Source organism: Protopterus annectens, chromosome 13.part0 (genome assembly GCF_019279795.1).
Source record: "Protopterus annectens isolate FY-2018-M chromosome 13.part0, PAN1.0, whole genome shotgun sequence".
In the NCBI taxonomy this organism is placed as follows: Eukaryota; Metazoa; Chordata; order Ceratodontiformes; family Protopteridae; genus Protopterus; species Protopterus annectens.
In genome coordinates, this window is record NC_056747.1 from 896,608,799 (window position 1) to 896,634,745 (window position 25,947).

The following is a 25,947-nucleotide window of genomic DNA, read 5'->3' on the forward strand; positions in this document are numbered from 1 at the left end:
AATGTAAAATAACTGGCCTGAAGCCCAAGTGCTAAACCAAAACTAAGAGGCTTAGAATAACAGATAAATGTAATCAGGCTACTAACAAGCAGTTATAAATGCAGCAGAATAAAAGCACTTGAACACTTAACAGCAAGCAGCAAGCAAAATAAGGTAATAAAGTAGGAAGAACACAATTACAGTAAAAGCAGCTGAATGAAGTTTAATTTTATGTTTGTTAAGTCGAGTGGGAGACAACAGAAGATAATTCAAGATTAAGAAACTAAGGGGGTTGGCCTTCCCAAATGGCCTCTCTGTAACACAATAGAATGGGCTGATGAGATGGGACTGGGAGAACTGTCCAAAATAAAAAAAAGCAAGGAGGTAGTTCTTCCCAAATGATCTCATTGTACTCAGTAGAGTGAGCAAATGAGATGAGACTGGGAGGAGTGTCTTAAATCAAATTTACAGCAGGGGCGGACAATTCCAAAGCCACCAAGTTTAAGAATACAACAACACTTGGGTGGGAGGACAGTGATAAACAAAATGCAGGCAGAGACCAGCAATATTCAGTCAAGCAAATATATAAATGCAGTACAGTTTTGTTAACGAAATGCAGACAGAGACCAGCAGTATTCAATTAAGCAAATAAATAAATGCAATACACTTTTGCTAACTATCACTGAAACAGATCAAGGGCAAATAAGTATACTTATAACAGTTTTGTGTATCTAGATGGTTATAGAATCAGTCACAGCCAGGCTACAAGGAGCAGGAGCAACTCTGATACTGACAGTCTCACAAAAATGTAACTCCTTATACCAGCATTATAAAAGGAATGTAAACCCTCAGGTAATCAGATAATCTAACACAAAAAGCTGTTGACCAATAGCTCACACCTTGGATGGGCTGGCTTCACAGAATGTAAAGCAACCCCCACTGTGAAACCAGCTCTAACCCTGAGAAACAAAATGCAGACAGAGACCAGCAATATTCAATCAAGCAAATAAATAAATGCAGTACAGTTTTGTTAACAAAATGCAGACAGAGACCAGCAATATTCAGTCAAGCAAATAAATAAATGCAGTACAGTTTTGTTAACTATCATTGAAACAGATCAAGTCAAAGAAGTATACTTATATCAGCTTTGTGTATCCAGATGGTTCTAGACTCAATCACAGCAGCTACAAGGAAGCAGCTCTGATACAAGAGGAATGATAATGCACATACATTCAGTATCTGTATATTAACATTGATGCAGTAGGATGTTACTAGAGCAGGAATATAAAATAGAAGAAGAGGGAGGGTATAAGCAGAAATAATCAAGAAAAAACAAGTGGAAAAATTCTGATACTGGAGAGATTGAGATAACACTGGACAGGTAAGATGATGAGGTGGTTAAGGAGGTGGTAGTAGTAGGAGAGAATTAAGGATATAGGTTAGTTGGAGGAGCAGTAGTGGAGGCGAAAGAGAAAGAGACATGGATAAGACAGCTGAAAGAGTCAGGGTGATTGACAGAGAGACTGGCAATAGAAGAGAAACAGAAAGGGGGATTTAGTCAAGATGGGAGCATGAGCTTATTCACAAGGACGTTAGTTGTTTTAGGTTGTGTTTGAAATGTGTGGTAATTTTGTATTATTTTAGGGTGGGTGGGATGGAGTTCCACTGCTTAGCAACATAGATTGGGTAAATCGAGTTGCCTGCACTGTTATGAAACTTGGTCTTGATCAGGAAATATTTGTTCTGTGGGCTGAGATTCCTAGGAGGGAAGTAAAGTTTAAGGGTGTTTTGTAGTGATGGGCAGGTGTTGGGTATTATGTTGTGGGCACTAAGCAGTTAGGAGTAGATAAGGAAATTAGGTAGTTCATGGCGGTGTAGGTGCTTCAGTGCTAGGCAGTAGTGTGAATGATTTGGTAAGTCGGATGCAAATTTAGCTATTTTATTGTAGAAAACCTCTAGTTTTTGTTTTCTTTTTAAGATGGAGTGAAGGCTAGTCAGGATGGCTGCATGAAGGCTAGTCAGGATGGGTGCTGCACACAGAAGTTAAGGGAGAAGACAAGATTTTGGCAAAAAATTCCTAGAGTGGTCAGTAAGAAAGGGTTTGTTTCTTTAGAAGAAGCTGGTGAGTTTTCTTGATGGCTTGAGTGATGTGTTGATCATATTTTAATTTATCATCAGTCAAGACACCAAAAAGCTTTGTGCTGGAAACGGTTCCAACTGAGGTATTATTTCCTGATGTGATGTTGAAGGATTGTTCCTCTGCTCACAGAGATTTGAGTAAAAGCAGGATCTGAAACTTAACAATAAAAAGGAGACTAAGCAAGTCACGTGATCCTTATCCACCGTCGAAATCTAAAATTCTGTGGCAAAAGAATTAAGCTGCTCTTCGCTGTTTATTGTGGCTTGACTTCATGACGTTTTCCTTGTAGTGTGCAGGTCTTTTTGGGCACAAACTCAGCACGCTACTAGTACTAATAATAATAATCCTACATACAACATCTTTGAAGAAATTTGAGTGATCGTATGCCCTCTTTACTCCAATGGACCAAAGCTTTTTATAAATGCTTTATATCACAAGGGAGTACCCGATATCATCACAAGTACAGTAATCCGCCATCCCATTAACTAGAAGAAACACGTTTACTATACATTTACAAACTTCCCATCCATTTTCTCCCTCTCCTCTACCTCACTCTTTTCCTTTTCTCCTCCCATCCTTCCTACCCCAGTACTTCCTCCTACCACCCTCTCCTACTAGCAGTTTTCCACCAACCCCTTTTTCTCTGTTCCTTTCAATGTTTATTTACATTTTAAATACTCTTCCTGTTCATACTTTAAATACATAAAGTTGTAAATCCTCTAGCTGGACTTGGGTTGTATATATCTGCTAATTTGCAACAACTATACTTGCCTGCGTACCAGTGTATAACAGTGCTCGCCTTTGAGTATTTTTTTTTTATCTCTGACAAATTCTGTCTTCTCTTTAATTTTGTCTTGTATGCGCTTTTTTTTTTTTTCTTGTAGTGTCCTGGGTGACCTGAAAACAGTACATCTGAATCAACAAAAAATAAATACATGCTGAGAATTTCTCCTTTGTAAAAAGCAAGGTTAAAAATGACAAAAAAAATGCAGCAAAGTACACTAAAATATGACCTTTATAATGCAACAGGCGTTTTAGGGAAATTTGAGTAGATATAAATGTAGCAAACAGCAAACAGTCATGTTTTGTATATTTTAGTCAGTTGAGAATAACTTTTTTGGTAATCTGTACCTGTATGCCAAGTGGAAAGCTCTCCAGTAGGTTTACCAAAATTTCATTTCAATGCCTTGGCATAGGAAGCAGACAATTGTTCCAAAATGAAAACCAAACAATGGAAGCAAACAGAAAAGCACAAAGAGCATTATTGCACCTATTTCTAACATCTGAAGAGGACAACAATGTTTTGATTAGTACTGTAAGCCAACGTACAGTTTCAGGTCTGTAATGTAGATATTATCATGCAGCTGGATCACATACTAGAAGCAAGATAACAGGTTCAGTAAATAGTTGCATCCTAGACCTTAACAGTTGCAAGCAATGACTACATGTCCTTAGGGCACTTCAGCAGCTGTACTGCTATATTCTCACACATCTGGTAAAGCTTTTTTGGCCTCACTGCAATTAAATAATAATGTTAAATGTAAAAACTATGCTTTATAAGAATGCATTTACATTTTCTTGTATCTTAAAGTGTACTATTTTAAATAGTATTCGTATACTTAATAGTATCAGTTATCTGAAGGATGTGTTGATTTTGTTTTATTTATTCGTATTTAATAACCAGGGTGGTAGCCCGACCCCAATGGACAAAAAAAAAATGTTTGTTAAAGTTTACTAGTTCCATTTGCGAACATTTCAACCTCTACGTACATGAACTCTGCACAAAACTAAAATTAATGGGGTGGGTTGCAAAGTCCCCAAAACTGGGACATTTTTTTTTAAATATTGCTCTTATAAACTGAGAAAGTTTGTAGAATGATAGGTTTAGCATGCGTTTTAGGCATAGCTCTCAACCTTCCATCTCCAAAATGAGGAACACTAGCCCTTGTAATGTGGAACAATGAGCAAAATGTGAAACACGTACTAATGGCTTACTAACAACTTCAGCTAGGAAGGTCATAGGATGGTTTAAATATGCTGGCTATAATTATAAAGAAGATCTTTTAGTGGATTAATATGATTTATTTCTATTTACCATGGATTTTACTTTAAAAATTCCTAACACTGAATGTGTTACAGACCCTTTCAATGTGGAACTTCGAGGAACATGAACTTTTTAAGATCCCAAATGAGGTAAGTTCCTCATAATGAGGTACACTTGAGAGGTATGATTTAGGATAAGAAATTAAATCTGAAAGTGAAATGTATATCGTTATCTAGTGACTTCAATTTTCAGTGATTTGCCAGAAAAAAAACACATTTTCTGGGGAATAGATACAGAACAAAAATATGAGGCATAAATCTTGACATTCTGCGAAATTTGGGATGAGCGGCACGTATGTTAATAATCACTATTAATATAAGCAGGGGGGGGGGGGCTGAATGAACGCGAGACCTCGTGATGCGGAAATGCACACCCACCAGCTTTTTAACTAATTCTCAAAAAAGTTAAGATTTTGTCTTTCCCGCAGTGAAGAGCATACGTTGCCTGTTGCCAAAGATGTCGTGGTTAGCCACTCAGGAACCTTTCTACAATCCGGTAAATACCTTCATTTTTATGTATTCGTGCTAGTAGGGTGTGTTCCAACTCGATTTCTGCTTTCAGTAATACTAAGTACCCGATTCTCTTCTATGTAGCTCAAAAAACTGGCGATAAAACATACTGAATTAACTGAGTGCAGGGGAGTTGAAGACTTGTTATTAAAATGATTTGTTTGCATCTCTGGGCAGGAGATCTGAAAAGCTCTTCAGAACAAATGTAAGGGGTTTGGATGTGTCCAAAAACGAAATCTATCCGGGTAATAAATACCAGCTACCTTCTCTAATTGTCTGATTTACCTGTCCTGCACACCACCACTATGTTGGCTTTGTAAACTGACTCAAGCCACTCTTCTATGTCGTCCAATTTTGTTTCACTGACAGTTGGCAGCAACAGCGATTTCTTCTGTAAAATTACTTACTTAAAAACTGCAATGATTTGTGTGGCTATTCATTTACTCAACAGAATGATTCTTGGATCGTGTTTGTGGTGATTTATTCAAAGACTCGGTTGTACCGTTAGAGTTCAAGTGGAAAAAGAAGTTTCAGTTTCGTTTCTTGCTCAGAGAGTATTTGGCAGTTAACACAGCCTTCCTCTCGGTAAAGTGTGTGTGTGAGCGTGTATGTGTATGTATATCGGTGTGTGTATGTGTATATTCGTGTGTCATACCTCTCAAGTTTCATTCTGAACAAAGCCTGACAAAGTGTGTGTGTGGGGGGGGCAGGGCCCCCAAAATAGGGACAGATTTTAAATATTGCTCTTATAAACTTAAAACGTTACTAGAGTAACAGGGTTTGCGTTACATCTTCCTAAGGATGTGAAGTCTGATCTTAAATGTATGTCATTATTTAATTACTTCAGTCCTCATATCATCCCATTGATTTGCCAGAAAACAAGAAATGTTATAAAGAATAGACCAAAAATATGCGGGGAAAATCTGGACATTCTGCAAAAACTCTGTGGAGTTGAGAGGTATGTGACGTGTGAGTGTATTTGTATATATCCGCGTGTGTGCGCAAAGATGCTTAGGAGGGGTGGCGGTGGCAGTGAGATACTTAGACTAGAAGTGCCTGAGGGGCATTCAACTTCACATTTGCTGGAGGCCCCCAAAATGTTAACAACGGCCCTGCAAATCTTGTTTTTAAATTTTAAATGTTTACATTTTAAATGTTCCTCTTAAGATGCTAGAATAAAAGGTGTTGTGTTAGCTTGCATTTTCTGAAGGATAGAAAGTTTGAAAGTCAAATGTCTGGCATTATTTAGTGACTTCAGTACTCAATGATTTGTAGAAAAACCACAAATGTTATGAGGAACACAAAAAATATGAGGCACAAATCTGGACATTTGGGGTGTGTGTGTGTGTGTGTGTGTATATGTGTGCTTATGTTTTAGCATCTGTGCATGTATTTATTTTTATGCCTATGTGTGCATATATATATGTATCTACATCTGTGCATGTATGTATACAAGTGTTTGCATATGTGTGTGTGTGTTGAGTGTGCATCTGGGGGGACAAAGCTTTTATCTCCTTTGCGCTGTCAGCTCTGCAATCTTGTCTTGTTTCCAAGAAGCAAGCGGGAGAGAAGTTGCTTCCAGTTTTCGTGCCTGGGACTGAGAGACTTGGTCAATGCAGTCTTTTTATACGTTATGTTTTTACGAGGTAGTGCTAGGTTATGTAAATGTGTTTAGGAAGTTGTCTTAGGTGAGGTTCAAATTAAGTTCCGGTGCTGGCCGCAGTGAATTATTTTGTCGCATACATCTGTGAGAACATAGATCTAACGTGTCAGTCACACATTTTGACACAAGATGCCACGCATGTTAGTTATAACAGTTGTACTTGTAGAGAGGAAGTAATCTTACCTGCATATTGGCACGTCTAAGCAACAATTTCTAATTATTATAAAGCATCTGCGTTAAACAAACAGCACAAGAAATCTGGAAAAAGCCAGAAATAACGAGGGAACATAGGCCTAAAAATAGGGACTCATTTTAAAAATTGCATATATAAAATTAGCAAGTGGCTAGAATAAAAGGTGTTATGTTACCATGTTTTTTCTGATGGATATAAATTCTGGATTTCAAATCCATCTGTGCATCCACAACCCCTTTTTCCCATTTTTGCACAACTGTCATTTAGTGAAGTCAATCCTTACCGTTTTGCCAGAAAACCATAAATTTGTATGAGGAACAGACCAAAAACATGAGGCAAATGTGTGAACATTCTGCAAAAATATGGATAGTTTACAGGTAAGGCCAAGGAGAATAGAAATTATCATGCAGCATCAGCACTTGATTATGAATCCAAATGTACTGTGCAAAAATACATCCTCTTGGTTAAACGTTGTAGCCTCATGCGCTACTTCTGCAATACTTACAAATGTGTATTACTGTACTTCTGTAAAAGCAGTGCTGATCCTTCCTTCCTGTGTAGTTGTTAGTACTTTTCTTCATTTGAAAGTGTGTATTCCAAGGTATGACTGCCACAGTCAGTGTCTAAATTTGCAGGTGCAGCATTATAACTGATGCAGCATACAGAGCGAAAAAAATAACATTTGCCATTACAATTGCAGCAACAGTCTGTGTGAAGCAAATCATTTTGCAAATAATACAGACAAAAAAAAATGGAAAAACTCACTTTGTTCAGAGTAAGTGACACTGAAGATTAAAGAGAAATATTAAGCATTCAAAGAGTACAGGGAAATTGTGTGTGTGTGTGTGATTGTGCGTGAGTGTGAGAGTACGTGAGTGCATGCGAATGTGTGCTCGCGCGAGTGTGCGTGTGAGTGCGAGAGTGTGCGTGCGAATGTGCGCGCGCCTATGCATGCGTGTGTGTGTGTGTGTGTGTGTGTGTGTGTGTGTGTGTGTGTGTGAGTTTACGTGTGTGCGTGTGTGTGCGTGACTGTGAATTTGAGTTAGTGTGTGTGAGAGTGCATGTGTGTAAGAGTGTATATGTGTGCGAGTGTGTGTGCGTGTGCAAGAGAGTGTGAGAGAGAGAGTGTGTGAGGCTCTGGTTTCATCACTTATCCCTAAGACTGGTCTCATTCTTCAGAAAATGCATGCTAATACAAGTACTGTATTTTCATAGGTTATTAGTATTTAAAAGGTTTTTCTGACTTTAGACTTTTGTCACTTACTGCTGAGAAATGCCAGTACATATGACCAATATTAAATATGACAGTTATTGTAGGTATTTGGGGGTGGGTTTGGGTGTGGGTTTAGTACAAAGTTCATTTACTGAAAACAGGCTTTTGAATGAGTTTTTAAAACTGATGCTGGGCAGATCAGCTGAGCCCAGTGACTTTCACCTTAGAATTTTAGAAATTCTGCACCTAGGACTCGTCACACTACTGTTCTTACTGTTTAACATATCATTGCCGAACAGACTATCACCAGAGGACGGTTAGAATTGCTGGAGCCATGTCAGACTCCAAACCAGTTACAAGTGGCGTCCCACAAAGCTCAGTCCTGGGACCTCTCTTGTTCGGTATATATTTCTCTGAGGTACAGGCTAACACGGAAGGACTGTGGCTGACCCAAGTTCCCAGATGACTGCAAACTGGGCACCATAATTGACTCTCCAGCCGACACAAGCATCCTCCAAAAGGGCCAGATAGAAACAGACAACTGGTGCCTCAAGCTAAACGCCAAAAAGTGTATAGTCATCCCCTTTGGCGAAAACAAAGTGCCCACAAATTACCACATAGGTGGTAATCCATTAAGTACAGAAGAAGTAATTAGGGACCTGGGGACCCAAGTTGATAGCAATCTCTCATTTGGCAACCACGTGGCCAAAGTGGTTAGAAAAACATTTTATATAGCCCACCTAATCATGAAGGGATTCACATCTAGATCAGGGGAGGCCATCGTGCCTCTTTACTGATCTCTCATCAGGCCCATAATTGAGTACAATGCCCCTTTTGGGATGTACCTTATCAGACACCTGCAGCAACTGGAAAGACCCCAAAATTACCTCACCAAGAGGATCAAAGGGCTCAAACAGATGCCATATGCTGCCCGGTTAAAGAAACTCCAGCTCTACTCAGTGGCATACTGCCTGCTCAGAGGCGATCTGTGCTTGACGTATAAAGCCATGTCCAACCCGGAATTAATGGACATGCTGCACCTCAGAAAATCCAAATCCCATCGAGCTATGCGCCCGAGACTTGAACCTCAGCACTGAAATAAATAGGACATGCTGGAGGGACAGATTCATAACCCAGAGGCTCCCTTCACTCTGGAATAAAATCCCAATCCAGGTTAGGCAGAGTCCCTCATTGACTCTCTTCAAGAGGAATCTTGATGAGTGGATGGGAGATCGTAGGTTTACCCCGGGTATCACTTCTGTGTCACTGTTAGACAGAGGCACAGTATACTAACCTCGAAAAAGGGCATAGCAAAATTAATTTAAAATAGGTGGCGAAAGCCAAACACACTCTGGCTAGGCTTATAAATGCCCTAGGGCAGATAGCCTAGTATGAACCTATGAACCTATGAAGAAGTAATTTAGGTTATTGAGTGTATTGTAGCTTGTAGGGCACATGGGAGATACAAGAATGGGGGAATTTACCCCTTTTTTGACTAAGTTTGACTTCAGAGTTGGTATATATAACTTAAGAAGTGGGAGGCTTGCCCCCAACATTGAGGGTGTGTGGTGGAGGGAGGCTTGCAACCCTGTAAAAACACTTAAAAAGAGGGTTTCAGCAAGATTTTTTGGTGAATGCATTTTGGAGATTCCGATCCTCTGTGTATTTGCTTTCGTCCGCTAAAAGTGGAAGCCTTACCTAAATGCCCTGCCCCCTCTGCAGTGATCCCAATTAAGGCCAAAAATTCTGTGTATTCTGAATCCTAAGTCTGTCATAAATGGCAGGCACAGCAGATTGTTAGGCATGTTTCATAATGAATAAGGGATAGTCGGGGATGATTATTCATCAGTGTATAGCAGTATGTAGAAATTCCATTGTTTTTATGTACCAAGTTGTGTTTATTATAAGCAAATAACATTTTTATATTATTTATTTATTTACATTTGTTAACCGGGTAATGTCCAACAGGGCCGGGTAGCCTGTTTTTATAGGAGACCTTGGGAGAATAGCTCCAAACAAAAAGTACATAGAAAAATCATTAGTACAAGATACAACAAAGTAAATACAATAAAATTGGTGGCTGGGCTTTTCTCCCTGAACTGTCACTGAAAATGGACCACAACTCAGTTGGACAACCTGATACTCAGTTCATATGTACAAACATATACACTCATACGTAAATAAATGAATAAATATTGCAGAAAACGTAATGTATTATTATTCTGTTTATCTTTACTTAACAGAGGTTACTGATGCAAGCTTGCTAGAATGTTTAAATGTACACAACACAAGTCTTTCAAACAAATACAACTGTCTACTTCTTTATAGCTTCAGTGCAGTAATATATATTTCTATGAGAACAGATTCTCCATTAGTGTCTCTCTTGATCTGCAGGATCCCACATCTGTTCTTTACCACTACTGGATTCCTTTGGGAATGCCCATTTTTGTTCTCGTGGTTAACTTTATTTGTTGACATCTTGAGGAAGAATGAAGTTGATCCCTGACTGAACATTTCAAGGCTACAGGTCTTTTTCAGATTAAAGGCTCCTTGCAGAGATCAGCAGAGGAGAAGACTAGAGAGGGCTCTTAATAGTGTTGCTTTTTATTTTTTTAACACTTAATTTTAAGCAATCACATATGTACACATACATCATTAGTAAAGAAAACAAGACATAACATGTTCATTATTGTCATGCATTATACATGTGTTTTGACAGTTATCTTTCACTCCACCATTATATAAATTGCTCAATTCCTGTCTTTTAAATCTCCATCCTCCTCCCGAACATTATTCTGCATATATTACGACAACTTCCCATTTATTTCTACGTTATCTAAAGACCTTACCTCCAGTTTTTTTTTTAAATCTCATTTACATTAGTCATAGGTTAGAATTAAACTAACTGCTGCTGTGGGACATTTTAAGCCTAGCCAATTGCCCCATGTGAGACTCAAACCCTACACCTTGTGTCTCTAAGGCAGACATCTTAACCATTATGCCCACCTTCTTTTCTAATAATTGCTTTTTTGTTTTGGCAGCCATTAGCATTAAACTTGGTGAGGCCCTGCTGTGTTTGGGCAATTTGGATCCTATATATCCAGCCTAGAAGAATTATTTCCTTATCTACAAGCCTTTGATCCCACAACATTTCTGACAAAGTACACTGTGGAGAATTTTTAAAATCTGTTAGCTCGGTACATCCCTAACAGACATGGTCCCAATTAAGTTCCTCTTTCCTATCACACTTCAGGCACTTTCTTTTTACCTGAGGAAACATTCTTTGAAGTTTGCTTAGGGTATAGAAATACATTTGTCAGCACTTCAAAGCAAAAATTGTAAACCGTCTGGACTTTGTTGCATACTTGAGAGCCATACCAATGTCTTCCCATTGTTTCTTTGTAAATTGCCTTTCCATTCTGTCTTCACAGTCGTTTAGGAGCCCTCCAGGTCAAATTGGTGCCTGCTAAAAGTCTCCCCACGGCCCCCCTCTCACTCACACCACTGGGGTGCCCCATCCAAATTCTACTAGAGCCAAAAAAATACTGGAAAAGCTTAGCTCCCTGGAGCTCTAGGCTGGGGCGGTTTAGGAACGGCCCTAGGTCAATTGGTGCCCTAGGCAAAAGTCTCCACGGTGCCCCCACCACACTACCTGGTGCCCCCCCCCCATCCTACCTACACCAAAAAAAATAACTGAAAAGCGCCTGCTGAAAGAGGCTGCCCTGGCTGACAGCCCTAGGTGCGCCTATAGACTATGCATTTCTAACACCCTCTGGTTGACGCAGTATTTTATAAACCTCCTAATTATCCTTTTTTATGTAGACTCAGCTAAATGGTCTTCCAGTGCTCGTCTTTCACTTAATACTACCCTGTCCTTTTCTGTTTGCTTATACACTTTTATCAGTCTTGGCTAGGAGAGGCGGTCTTTAACCTGCAATCCATACTTTGGTTTGACCTCATCTTACTCTGTTACATTTCTCTCTCTCTCTGTAGTTTTGTTTCCAACGTCTTGGTTCCTTTGCTATTTTTTTCCAGCCCCCTCATGCCTGTTTTCTATACCCCTTCTTGTGGTCTTCCCTGTAGGTAATATCTCCTTCCCTATTGCCATGTTGGCTTTGTTCTTAAAATATTTTCTGGTTCGTATAAATATTATGTATGGTTGTTTTCCACAATGGGCTCCATCCAAAATCCTCTTCTCTCCTTATTTTTTAAACTCCCTCCCTCATTTCAGCATCAATTTCCCCTTTATTTATAACCTTCTGCTTGTGTTATGAATGTGATCCTTAATGGTGTAAAATATACCTTCAAATCAGGTAATCCTAAAATACCCCATTCTGTGGGGAGAATCAACTTATTCCACTTCATTTTTACTCTCTTCCCATCCCAAATAAGTTCCTTCAGCTCTTTTAGTTACAGCAGCTAGTTCTGGCACAGCTTCTTCTTTGGTTGACTAAATATGCCTGACCTGTGAATAAAACTAAAGAGACTAAAATTATTTTCACTGCTTGTGTTTTGGTATCCATATCCATAGTCAAGAGCTTCCAGCTTTGCAATTTTTGCATTATTTTTAGTGCCTTCCCACATATCCAGAGCTGCCATAAAATAATCATTTTTACTTTCTACACATATTGTCATATCCTCATAAATGTGACTATTACTGAATCAGTTAATTTGGGGGTAGTTTAGTGTTTATAACCTTTGTTTTGTCTTCGTTTATTTTATATCCTGAAAATACTTGAAACTGTCTCAAAATGTTCCACAGCACTGAAATGTCTTTTTTATGTATTTATCAGGTACAAAATAATAGCATCTGTAAATAAAGCTAACTTTTCTTGATTGCCATACCAGTTATATCCTTGAATGTTTGAGTCCCTTATTTTGTTTGCCAATGGCTCAAACTGTAACACACACAGCAAAAGGGATAGAGGACCTCTCCTCCTGGTTCCCCTGTTCAAACACAGCTTGTCTGGAATCATTACATTTATATACTTGAGTCTTTCATTGGTAACATTTCTTAGCTGATGAAATCTTTACCTTGCAGTGATCTGCTCATGGTCAAATCCTACTTCATACCAAAGGCTTGCAGGAAAGATGTGCAGTGCCTCAGGAGTTCGTAACATCCTTGGGTAACAATGGATTAGAAAGTCCCCACACTCAGTCTCTGCAACATAAGATCTACTGTGTTCACAACATTCAGGATGCTGCTCATTGAAGTACTACAAGGGGTAGCATTGATAGTGATTCTATTATATGTGGGTCCAATGTGCATTTACAAGGAAATCCGGAAGAAAGAGGTATTACTGAGAGGTGCCCATCGCCATGAAAGCATAGCTCTTTTACAGGATGGAGGAGGTTTAATGCTATAGATACAAATAATTGCTGAGTGGCCATAAGTAGAGACTCTTCTAACCTTGTCTCTGGAGACATGATGGGGAATGTTTGTCTGTCTGTCTAGCTACCTGTCTGTTGACTGGATTAGTCCCACTATGAAAGTGACATCTTTTCAGAGGAGACCTGCAGAAGTATTTCTACTACTAGGTGAAATTTGTGCAGGGCATCAGTGGAACTTCCCCTAATCTTTTCAATATGTGCCATGGGGTCCTTTGCATCCACTTGAGCTACCAGCAGTTCAAACAGGTGGGACCTCTGTTAAATGTCAAATCCAAAGGATGACACATTCAGGTGTATAGCACCCCTGTAATGCTGCAGTGAAGTGCCAGCATTCCAGTCACCTGGTGCGGGAATATAACCCACAGCCTTCTTACAGCACCAAAGATGAGTGTGCTACCTGTTGCACCACTTACACTGCAGTAGTCTGTGGAACTGCATGTGAAAGCAGCCCTGTCTTTCATGGAGATTTGAATTGACTGATAGTTAATATGTGCCAGCTTTATGCTATAAAATTTAAAGAATGAGGTGTTGACAGGGTCAGTGTTTAGTCACTGTCACTAGAGAGTACTAGTGATGCAAAACTTAAAAGTTGGACAGCCCAGGGAAGCAACTGGAGTGAGTAACCTAAAGTGGTAGTAGACAGAGAACCTGGTAAACAAAAGACCAGGTAATGAACTAGGAAAATATTGTGTCGAAAGTAAACAGTCAGTGAGTGAATGTTAAAGGGTTTGTTTGATCTGATAAGGAAAAAAGAAGAGGACTGATGGTGTTTAGTTAGCAGGAGCAGAGAAGTGTGGTTAGCAAGTGCAGAAAATGAGGTAAAGCCCAGGCAACAGTGAGGGGAAAAACAGTACGTATGCTATGTATGTGGTGGCTGTGGCAGTATATTTGCATACTTGTGGTTGAATTGGTAGCTGTGGAAACAGGTATGCATACTTGTGGTTGGTTTCATAGTTGTAACAGCATCTCACATCCCACTTTCCGTAAAAGTTCCCAATGACTTTTTTTCAGGAAAGCTGATGATATCCCAAGATTCAAATATCAAAAGGCAAGAATTTCAGATCAAATTTTGAAGGAGTGTTCCAAATGAATTGGCTCACTATCAGAAAGACAAAAGCTTACAAGAGCAAACGTTAAAAGACTGAATCAGAAACGTTGAAAACCCAGAAGGTTGAAAAGCAAAAACCTTGATTGTGTGGGATCATGGAATGTGCGGAATCATGGAATGGTCGGATTGTGGGTTTGCTCCTTTCCCCACTGTAGTGCGATCTCAGAGTTAGTATATATAGTTAGCTTCGGGTGTGTGCGCTCACGCGTGCGTGCGTGTGTGCATGTGTGTGTGTGGGGGGGGGGGGGGGGGATGCAGAGAAGCCCACCTGCAAAACTGCAGATGTTTTTTTTTTTTTTTTTTGCCTTTTGACCTTCTGGGTTTCCGATATCCATGGTTTACTCTTTTTTTGTCCTTCTGATAGGGACCCAATGAATCACACTAATGTTTCTACTAAAGTGACAGGTGCATACCACTTAGGATGTGCAAATGAAGATAATACATACATGGAGATTCTTATGTCTCTAGTAATACCGATAATACAAATTTGTGTTAAAGTCATGTGGTGTTAACTCACAGTTGTGAGGTGTTTTACATTGGTAGAATTTTTTTAAACTTTAACAAATGAACATTTGCATGTGATCAGAAGTAAACGAAGGGCATACTTTATGACATTCAGTGACATGGGCCCCCTCCTGTTTAATATTTTCACTAATAAGCTACATTATGCTACTAACCTCTCTGCACTTTTACAATATGCCAATGACTCCACTCTTATCACCACTGCCCATAGAATTCCTGAACTTCTAGTTCTCATCCAAGACACTTTCTCATCTGTCAAAACTTGGATCTCAGGTAATCAACTCATACTAAAAATTTAACTCCTGCTTTTCTTTCCCAAAACACTGGCACAGCATAAACCCTCATTCTCCATCACCTCCCTTAACAATACCATCATTAAACCCGAACCCCATACCAAATTACCTGGTGTCATTATTGATGATGAACTAAAATTTGACGTACATATCCATCAATGTATGAAAAAAAAACACCAGAAACTTGGTCTCCTCTACCGCAATCAAAAATTTCCTACACCCTCCGCTAAATCCTCCCTAGCCTTGTCTCTCCTTTTACCCTGTCTTCTGTATGCAGCTCTTGTCCTTACTAACCTCCAATCATCACTTCTTTCCAAACTTGAGCAAACCTATGATAAAATAGCCCAATTTGCTTCCAGTCTCCCCTGTAAATCCCATCATTGCCTCGCAGTCAAGTCACTACAATGGCCTGAATTCTCTAAACAACTTTTTCTTCCACAATTACATATTACAGACTCCATCCTGTATAACCCCACTTCCTGCCCTTCCATCGCTAACCTTGTATCTCCATATATCCCCCGCCATAAACTTTGAACAACTGATAAACACCTTCTGGACATCTATAAACCTTCTACAAACATTGGAAAGTCCCTATACAAATACTCTGTAGTTCACACCTGGACCAGTCTTCTCTTAATATAAGAAGTATCCCCCATAAGTACTACTTTAAACTGGAACTTAAACACTGTCTACAAATGACCTGGTCCTGTCCTTGTCATGCTCTGACATGATATCAGATACTTTTCATCCTATTCTAAATCTTACTCTAATCTTTATCTGAGATACTAATACAGTTTACCTAATTATTTTCTTGAATGGGCATTTCGCTTATGGTTATTCTGTAGTAATTCTACTTTTACTGCTGTAACAACTTCTTAGCTGTACTTAATAGTGAATTCATATTATGTATTTGTTGTAAACTGATCTATTGTAATTTTGCTTATTTTGTATAATTATAGCTATGTTTGGAGCTTTTCTCCTCGGGTCTCCACTGAAAATGTGCTCCTAGCTCAGTTGGACCAACCCAGTTAACAGATGTCAATAAATAAGTAAATGTACAAACCTTAGAAAGTATCTTTTATTTTTTTCTGGAATATGTTGTGCAAAAATTACAAGGTGGATCTATAAAGACATTACTGGATATGAAAGAGGTGTTGGAGTTAAGTTTACATGCAGCCGTCACTCCAGGGCTGATTAATTCAGTGAATATAAGATGTATTTTAAATGGCAATCTTCAAAATGATAATGCTGCTTAGTTAGTGTTTTTTTGTAAACAAAAAGGTGGCGGTACATATTTGTTGCATTTGGGTCAACCCCCCCAAAACAGCCATTCCAGTGTCCCATTACTTGGCTATTTCTCCCCAGTTGCTATAAACACTGTTCAAAACTCTATGTGCATGCATACTGTTTTCTCCTTTACTTCTACAGTGATTACAGATATTTGGATTTAATTTTAAATTTTTATTTCAAATTTTATACACAAACGCGGATAGACATTTGCTAAACTAATCAATGCAGTCTCACAATGAAAACAGACTTAGCATTAACACTTCTCTGCCTTTAAAAGTCATATTTACAGAAACAGCATTGAAACCCCCACATTCAAAGAAATTGCATCTGGCTAGTGGCTGATTAAGTTTACCTTTGTGCTGTTTTCAAATCGTAGGACCCTTGCACACATTTTTAGGACCATGCAAAAGTTCTTTGATTCACCTTCCTGATTGTATTAAATTATAATATATAATTAAATTAAATTATATCCCTTGTATAATACAGCACCACTTGTTAGAGCGTATTTTAAATTTATAGTTTTGAACATTTTTCCAGTAAGCAATGAAACAAAATATATGAACCAATAATGACAAAACTGCTTAATTCAGAACATTTTAATAATAAAAGGCCACTCAAACATCTGTCATTACAATCCACCAGTATCAGTCAATATGCACAATCTCTGCAGAAGTAAAAGTCATCTGAATAATTCCACATTAAAGATATTTGTAACTAATGAAGAGGTTGTTGCTAGAAAACAACTTTATATTTGTGTTTCATCTACAAATTCAGTGCCTGCTGCCCTTGAAGAATAATTTGCCTGTGATACATTAAAAGATGGTAAGCTGGTAATATTGCAATAGGGAATAGATGGCAAACTGAAAACAGGTTCATAGTTACAAGGCATCTCATCCAGAAGAGGACATAATTAAGACTGCATCTCCCCACTCCCTTAAAATGCAACACACCATCAGCAATCCATTTGCATGCTGTGGGAGTAGAACCCATAGCCTTCTGCATCAAAACACAAGCATGCTACCTGTTGGGTTACTAACACTGCTTTAAAATTCACATGCACATCTACCTCCCTCTTGCGTATGTATACACACACACACACACACACACACACACACACACACCAAACCTTTCAACCTCTCAGCAGAAGAAATCCGGACAAAGCCTGTCATAAGGGGGGGTCAAAGGCCCAAAACTAGGGACACATTTTAAGTATTGCTCTTATAAACTTAGAAAGTTGCTAGAATAACAGGATTTGTGTTAGAATGCATTTTCGGAAGGATATGAAGTCTGAAACTCAAATGCATGTCATTATTTAGTAATTTTACTCCTGAGATCATCTCAGTAATTTGTCAAAAAAGACAATTTTTGGGAGGAACAGAGCAAACATATATGGCAAAAAGCCTGTACAGTTGAGAGGTGTGACACATACATGTACCCCCAACCTCTCTCTTACACCCCCATATCTCTCAACCTCCAACATCAAGAAATCTGGACAAAGCCATAAATATTGGGGGCACAGAGGCCCACAAATAGGGACACGTTTTAATGATTGCTCTTCCAAAGTTTAAAAGTTGGTAGAACAAGTTTTGCATTGGTATGAATTTTCTGAAGGATATGATGCCTAAAGCTCAAATGTCTGCCTTTATTTTCTGACTTCAGTCCTCAGTGATTTGCCAGAAAAACACAATTTTATGAGAAACAGACCAAAAATATGAGGTGAAAATACGGACAGTTGAGAGGTATGACACTTATTCACACACCCCTACCTCCCTCATACACACACACACACACACACACACACACACACACACACACACACACACACCCCTACTTCTCATTTGTCCGTTCATGGTCCGCAGTCCAAATGCCTTCTCAAATTCAAATTCCACGCGCATGGAAGATGAGGTCGTAAACAATCGATCACCAAGATGCAACCAGTGTGTTAAAGAAAATGCCCTTAAAAAAAAACCAAACAAACAAAAAGTAATTTTTTTAATTAGAAGAAAATTAATCTCCCAGCCAGCGGGGGCCCTCTCCCAGCATTGGTTGCCTAGTGCTGGATCCGGCTCTGATCTGGGGGAGGTGCAAGTGCACCCACTTGTGCCTGCCAAAATGCAGTCTATGCCATGAGCAGCTGTCATGGCCGAGGTGCTATTACGCTATACTGGTGCATGCCATCACAAAAAAAAAAAAAACCTGCGCATAGCTAATGAAGTCCTGGGATTAAAATAAAAAAAATGTTAAAGAACAGTGCTAGGTTTTAAATTTTTAACTTAAAATGTGTTTGGTTTTATGATTGGGGACTCTTTTTATATACTACAGGATTCTGGGAATGTTTGGTTGATACAAATCTGAAACAAACCCATGAGTGTTGGACCACAGACTGACCCTAGCAACACTCTACTTGTCACCTGCCTTTTTTTGTAATTGTTCCTCAGCTGTGCCCCAGTACAAGTCTTCAGTTTCTGACCTCTTCTACATGCAAACAGTTTTAGTTGTAGCCACCTGCACAGATCTGAGTCAAATACATAGGTTGTTTAGTGATACTCCGCAGTTAAATTATCCTGTAAACGAGTCATAAAATTTGGCCATCAGACCATAAATCTGTATCTATTGTTATCCTGGAGGTTGTCCATGATTTTCACTGCCACTGTTGTTAGACTAAAAGGCTGCAGTTTTAGATTTGTTCTCCTCCCTCCTGGTACCACTTTTACCATTTTTCAACCTTCATTCAGTTCTGCTTTGGCTAGTGACTTGCTCAAGATCCCTGTAAGGGATCCACCAAAACACTGTCCCAGATTCCTGAGGATTTTGGTAGGCATAGTCTCTGGTCGCAGTACCTTATTCCTTCATTAATGCAATCAGCTCTTGTCCTTATCTTCTGTCCACTGTTGATTCCTCTCAGCTCTAGCTCCCTGCCAGCATGACACCTTCTCTTTTCCTATCCATTTATCTGAATTTACTAACTGGGGCAGAGCACTGATTCAAATGGGCCATCTTCAGGCTTGCTGGGAGTTAGTATATTAAAAAAACAAACGCAGGTAGTAGAAACAAATACAGCATCATTCATTTGTGATGACGAAGGTGAAATATTCATTTAATGCCTCTGCTTCTCCATGTCTTCTCTGAGCTCTCTTCTTTCCTTACTCATGTTGACTAGCTCTGTAACTCCATTTCTACTCTCTGCATTTTACCTAAAATGCAGTTGTTCCTTTTCTTACTCCTTCCAACAGGTCAGTTAAAATTTGTATAAGCTGCTGTCATGTGTTCTTGCCTTCTTGTACTGTTCTTCCTCCATCTCCCCATCCCCCCTTCCTCTCCTTTGCATCCTATATTTTGTCCTAATTGCTTGGATTACTTTCTACTGTAGCCCTGTTGCTGTTATCTTTCTCCATTTTTACTGTTCCTTAAACTATTGACCTGTGTACTCCATGCCTGACTCGGCCCCATAGCTTGTTTACTGTCTAAATTTGACTTCAGTCACTCGACTCATATCTGAGCCTCTTCCTTGGCTCACCTTTAATCTACTTCCTGAAATCCCTTACTAGTGTCTTGGGTTTCTTACTGCCCCTCCCAGTCTAAGGTGCAGAGTGGTTAAATCATTATTGGTTAATGATACCTTTGTCAGGATACACATGACTTCCTCTGCCTTGGAGAGGGCCATATGTAGAATTTTTCCTTTCTTTTAGAGTCTCTCGCCAGCTGGCTGAGATCTTTATGGTTCAGGAACGCAGCCCCCTTACACTTCCTCTCTACCCTGAAACTCACAGCCTCCAAATGTGATCCTGGTAGATTCATATCCACACAACTGTAGCCCTCTTCTGTCTGCCTCACTTCTTGGTTCTCTCTCGAAAATAAGAAAAATAAAGTAAACCACAATCAACAGTAAACTCAGAGAGTCCAACTTTAATGAAACACAACAAATGATGTAACGCTTTTGTTCTGATATTCACTGGGCATTATCCGAGTTGTAATAATGGTAAAATCACCTACGTCAACCAATCAGAAAAGATTTCTCCTTCTCTCTCAAATCTGTTATCATCCTCCCTTGATGCGTCACGAGATCAGGAGACAGTATCACTCCACCAGCACTCCTCCTTACTCCTTGTTCCGTAATAGCCAAGGCTGTTTCCCTAGGTTGTGACCCTTGCTGTTCCCACTTCCTGTTCCTATGATGGCACCATTCCTTACCTCTCATTTGATATATTACCTTACAAATGACTAAATCCAAGTAAAATAATAAAATGATAAAGGTTCAAGTACACTAAACTGCCTTCAAGAGAATAACCACACACCAAGCATCAGTACTATTTAACTACACATCAGCTAGCAATAATTAAAGTACAGTGAGCATTAAACAAATAAAATACACAAAAAAGTAACACTCAAATCCATTGAAAGAAATAGTACTATAAAGCACTGTTATAAAATACTCTACCAAGTACATTCAGTATTTAAGCCATAAGGTTGTAAGGTGTTAAACTTTAAAATAAATAAGGTTTATTTGTACAAGAGATAATACGTAATGTTATGCCCTTCCCTTTCATTTAAATGTAATTATTGCAAAATTGTAGCCTCCAGCAGCATGCTATTACCATTTGTTGTATAAAGAAACTTTAACACCTTAAAACCTTGTCGGTTTAATACTGAATGTGTTTGATAGTATTTTATAATGCTAGTGCTTTGTAGTACTGTTTCTTGAAATGGGTTTGATTGTTATTTTTTTTAGTATATTTTATGGGTTGGATGTTCGTTGTACTTTAATATTGATGTGTATTTAAATAGTACTGATGCTTGATGTGTGATTATTCCCCTAGAAGGCATTAGCCGAGGTGCTAGAGAGTAAGTGAGTGTTTTATAGAGTACTTTAACTTTTTTTGTTTTTATTATTACATTGCCTTACAAAGCCGGCCTGTCTCTTTCATTGTTTCCTTCTCTTTCTGCCTTATTGAAAACTATGGCAAAGATGGTTTTTGAGTCTGTCTGCAGAGTCTTCAGAAGTAGAACTGCAGACTTTAGGGGCAAAGATGAGACTGTATGTTAAGCACACCAATGGCATTCGTGCAGTGCTGATGGCACTGTGATTGTTGAGAAATGCAAGGAAACAGGGACTCTGGCTCAACGTTAAGAAATCCAGCATCTAGTTGAGGGTTTTTTAGGGGGGAGATTTTTGTTTTTGTTTCATTATTGGATGATCAGATGCTGTGGTAGCAGAAAGAAAAATGCTAGATGATGACATTGAAAACTGTAGGTGATGAGCACCTGTGATATGAACTATGAAGACTGTCTGATTTGTATGTAATGCATGAGTTTATAAATAAAGAGAAAATGTTCTGTGATTTCAGTTTGACTTGGTAAACTTAATGTTAGACACACACACAAGTAGAGGCAAATTTTTACTAGAAAAGAGACAGTCTAAAAACAGATAATGGAGTTCACAAAGTATAAGTGAGACAATAGACGCTTTTCTTAAACTGAGGAATAAGAATGGACGTAGTGGCTGGGAGACATCTGTGTGCTGAAAACTGAAAAGCCATATAATGCAGATTATATTAAGTGAAACACTATGTCCAAATTAAGAAAGGTTGGTGATTTTTTTTTTTTTATCATAATTATAGGTGGAAGTTTCAAGTGCACATTGACTGATCAGTGGCAGTTCTACTGAGTGCTGCATTATCAGACTCGTCCTATTGACTCTTGTGTAATCACATGTCCTTACTATACTAAGTTTGAGGACACGGAAAAATAAGACTAAGGAAGCATTCCCTTATCCCAGAGTCTGAGGGACGGTTGAGTTAGCATATTTATAAGCCCTAGAGGTGGGGGGTGCATGGGTCCTGCATTTGTGCATAAACACTTATTTCTGCATTTTTTTCCAATGGACAACTTTGTATCGTCAACTGTATTGTTATGTGAAAAGTAATTACGTCATATATGATAAGTTGAGGTATATCTAAATTTTTGGGTGTTCAGAGGGCATTAGAGGAATAGGGAAAGGAAATATTGAGGGTATTGTAGCATGGTCAACTAAATTTCAAAGATAGTTTGTCATGGGTACTGTAATTGGTCATTTTAAAGGCAAATCAGCGAGTAAAAACTCTTGATAGCAACATGTATTTCTTAAAATAAGGATTTAATAGCTTGTGAAAGATTATCGTGATTCTTTTCAGGATGCAGAAATTTATATTTTTGGAAAGGTGAAAAAAAAACGTTTTCAGTTAGAGAGGGAAGCTCAGATTATGTTTAATGACACAAGATTACTGTGTCAAGAGAAAAAAGGTAACTGTATCCCCTTTGTAATGGCGCTACAAAGATGGAGTGTTGTACCATGGCTCTGGCTGGGGATGGGAGAGAGAGTTTTTGTAAATCGGGTTAAGATTTGATCAGACCTAGAAAGATTATTGAAGGGTAACAACTGGGGATGACAGCACTTTAGCTTTTTTGGTAACAAGTGCAGAAATTCAGACATACACAAATGGACCTATGTTGAAGGATGTTAATAGTGGAAGTACACCAGGTCCAGATGGATTGGGTAAAGGTTTTTATTTGTATGAGGGGTTATTAGATATTATACAACGACCCCCCTCCCATTAAATATTCAAAAACGTGCACGCTGATTGGTCAGCCTGCACGTTGTATATCAGAGTTATAGTAATGGAAAAAGGTCCAGTCGCCCGGACTTTTTCCATTACTATAACTCTTTTTTTTTTACAGCAACGGAGAACGCAAGATCTCCGTTGCTTCACACTGTCTTGCTATGTTAAACGAGTTTAATATAGCGAGACAGCTTTAAAAAAGCAACGGAGATTCTCTGTTGCTTTTAAACTCTCGCTATGTTAAACTCATTTAACATAGCGAGACAGTTTGTAAAAAGCAACAGAGATCTTGCTTTCTCCATTGCTTTTTTCAAAACTGTCTCGCTATGTTAAATGGGTTTAACATAGCGAGACAGCTTTAAAAAAGCAACGGATATTCTCCGCTTCGCCCTCGTGACCAAACCACACGAACCATGGGTAAATCCAGCATTACCCACACCCAGGCGTGGGTTATTGCTATATTATACACAGGTCTAGTGAAGTTTATTTGTTAGAGTAAGGGAGAGGAAATGGAATTGACTAACTGGATACTCCTATTCATGCTTGTCATTGTCTGAGATAGTCCAAGTAAAGCAAGGTAGCTTGGAAGAGTATTTGAAAATAATATGAGAAAGATATGGTACAGGTAAAGATAGCAGAGACTTCTTCTACATACTGTTAACAAAGTTTGTGAATAAAGGTAATATAGGGTTATCAGGGGTATCTGAGGAATATGGATAGCCCAAACATATTGGTGATATGGACACATTGGATAGGTTGAAAGGTCTTAAATCTCAGATGTATTTGGCAGCTCTGAGTTTCATACTTTATTACTTGAGTAAGTTGGAAGAAATATCTTTGACAGACGTACTAAGTAAGGTTGCAGTTGAGCCCTTTGCTTTTAGGTGGTGTTCTAATTGTGCTATAAGGCAAAAAAGATACAGGGCAAACAATGATTGGGAGATGTTAGATATTCTACACTGTATACTTGTGCACATATCATTATCATGTTTGTTAGTGCTTACTTTATTAATGTTGACTAGAAATGGTTTGTGTTTTCTTTGTCAATGAAAATACATCTAAGTGTCTTCTGTGTGGTTTGTATGTTGGGAGTGTGTATACTGTGCCAGAAAATACGTAACCTAATTTAATGAACATTTATTTGTTTATTTTCTGGTGTTGTACATTAAATCCCACAAAAGAGTAATATTGTGTGGGAAGGAAGAGGAAGGTAGACTTAATATATGGTTTTATTTTGTGGTTTTATTGATTTTGTATGGAACATGGGAGATTACATTTTTATTTATTTTACATTTGTTTACCGGGAAAATCTGACTTGGAACAGAGCCAGTTTTCATCGGAGGCCTGGGGAGCAACGCTGCAGATGTATGTCTTTGTACCGTGGGAGAAAACCAGAGCACTCAGAGGAAACTGGCACAAACACAGGGAGGACATGCAGACTCTGCACAGAAGGCACCCCAGCCAAGAATCAAACCAGCAAACGTCTTGCTGTGAGGCAACAACGCAACCGTTGCACCACTGCGCTGTCCATGTACATGGTCGAATGGCATTCTAAACTTCAGTATAGTAAATATTTTGATTTGTGGCAGGCAGGTAGGAGGAAAATACTATGATAGGAGAATTATTGTAGTTGGAAACATATCATGCATTTTTGCATCAGAAAAAGACAGAAGGGTTTTCAACACTTTTATAGAATAATAAAGTTATTGAAGGATTAGAGAGAATGGTGAAAATTGTAGCATATGGGTTATAAAATAATGAGAACATTGAAGCTAAGTGAGATAAAACAATACTCATAATGTTATGGATACAGTGGGTAGGTAGTTGCACATTTGTGTTGTATAACAAGACATTTGACCACACAGGATCTGTGCGGGATCTGTTCAGATATCTGGAAAAACTGCATGAAAAAACCCTGCCAAGCTAGAGTTTTCACTTGATACATTAAACCTCCTGTAATGGAGAACCAAGGGACCTATGTACATGACCCCTTAAGCATATGTAGTGTTTCAGCCACATGGTTTCTGAATGCCCATCACTTTATGGGAATATTCAGGCCGGTTAAACCAACCCCACTTGCTGTGGACATTCATGTTTTGGTATTTTTATTTGCAAGATACTGCTTTTGTGCGTCTATAGTACTGTCAGTTATTATTCCCCTTTGTTTGCAGATTAAAATTACAGTGCTTTTAGATGAGCTGAGATCATTAACGTACCTAAGCTACCACCAGTGCAAGCAGATTGGAGCTTAGTTTAATGTGACATCAAAATCTGAACTGCTGCAAGTTTAGTCTAAGAAAAGGACTTTAATAAAACTGGAAGATTGCATCCAGTTCTGATCTGTGCAAACCCTAGCGCTGTTCTGCATTATACAACTGAAGCCCTTCTCTCCCTGAGGTTATGTACCTGAATGTCACAAGTTGTGGCAGGGTTCATTGTTCTCTGTTAGATTTAGCATTTAGAATGTACAGCCAAATGCTATAGAGATGTCAACAAAAATCTCACTGGGAAACTTGCCTTCATCTGTGGCTTTCAAGATTTTGCCTGTGAGGCAGACCGGTGCCTTCACCAGCACTGGGCTAAGTGCAGCTTTGAGGTTGAGATGAGAGCCAAACGTATATTGCTAGCCTTTCAGATAGTGGCAGGATTTTCATCTGTAATATCAGTACCTTCAGTTACCTGCGGTAGTGGTACTGCGGTAGCATTGTCGCCTCACAGCAAGACGTTGTCGCGTTCGATTCTCAGCTAGAGCGTCTTCTGTGTGGAAGCATGCATGAATGGGCGTGCCTTCGTTGAAGGTTGTGCGTCAGGGCTGGTAACTCGGCACGTAAAAATCCACTACCAAACATTAGTGTACTGGAGTTCCGCTGTGGCAACCCCTAACCGGGATAAGCCGAAAGACACAACACAACAACAAATATCAGTACCTTCAGTTAAGACTATTCA

At 38.9% G+C, this 25,947-nt stretch overlaps 1 protein-coding gene across 1 annotated transcript in view; it reads left to right on the forward strand.

The window, feature by feature from the left end:
* The first annotated feature begins 4,582 nt into the window (after positions 1–4,582).
* LOC122787755 (galectin-9B-like) overlaps positions 4,583–25,947 on the forward strand; it is a 562,044-nt gene continuing 540,679 nt past the window's right edge. The window contains exon 1 of the mRNA XM_044054650.1: positions 4,583–4,718. Coding sequence (XP_043910585.1) covers positions 4,680–4,718 — 39 coding nt within the window. The 5' untranslated portion in view covers positions 4,583–4,679. The remainder of the gene's footprint in view (positions 4,719–25,947) is intronic.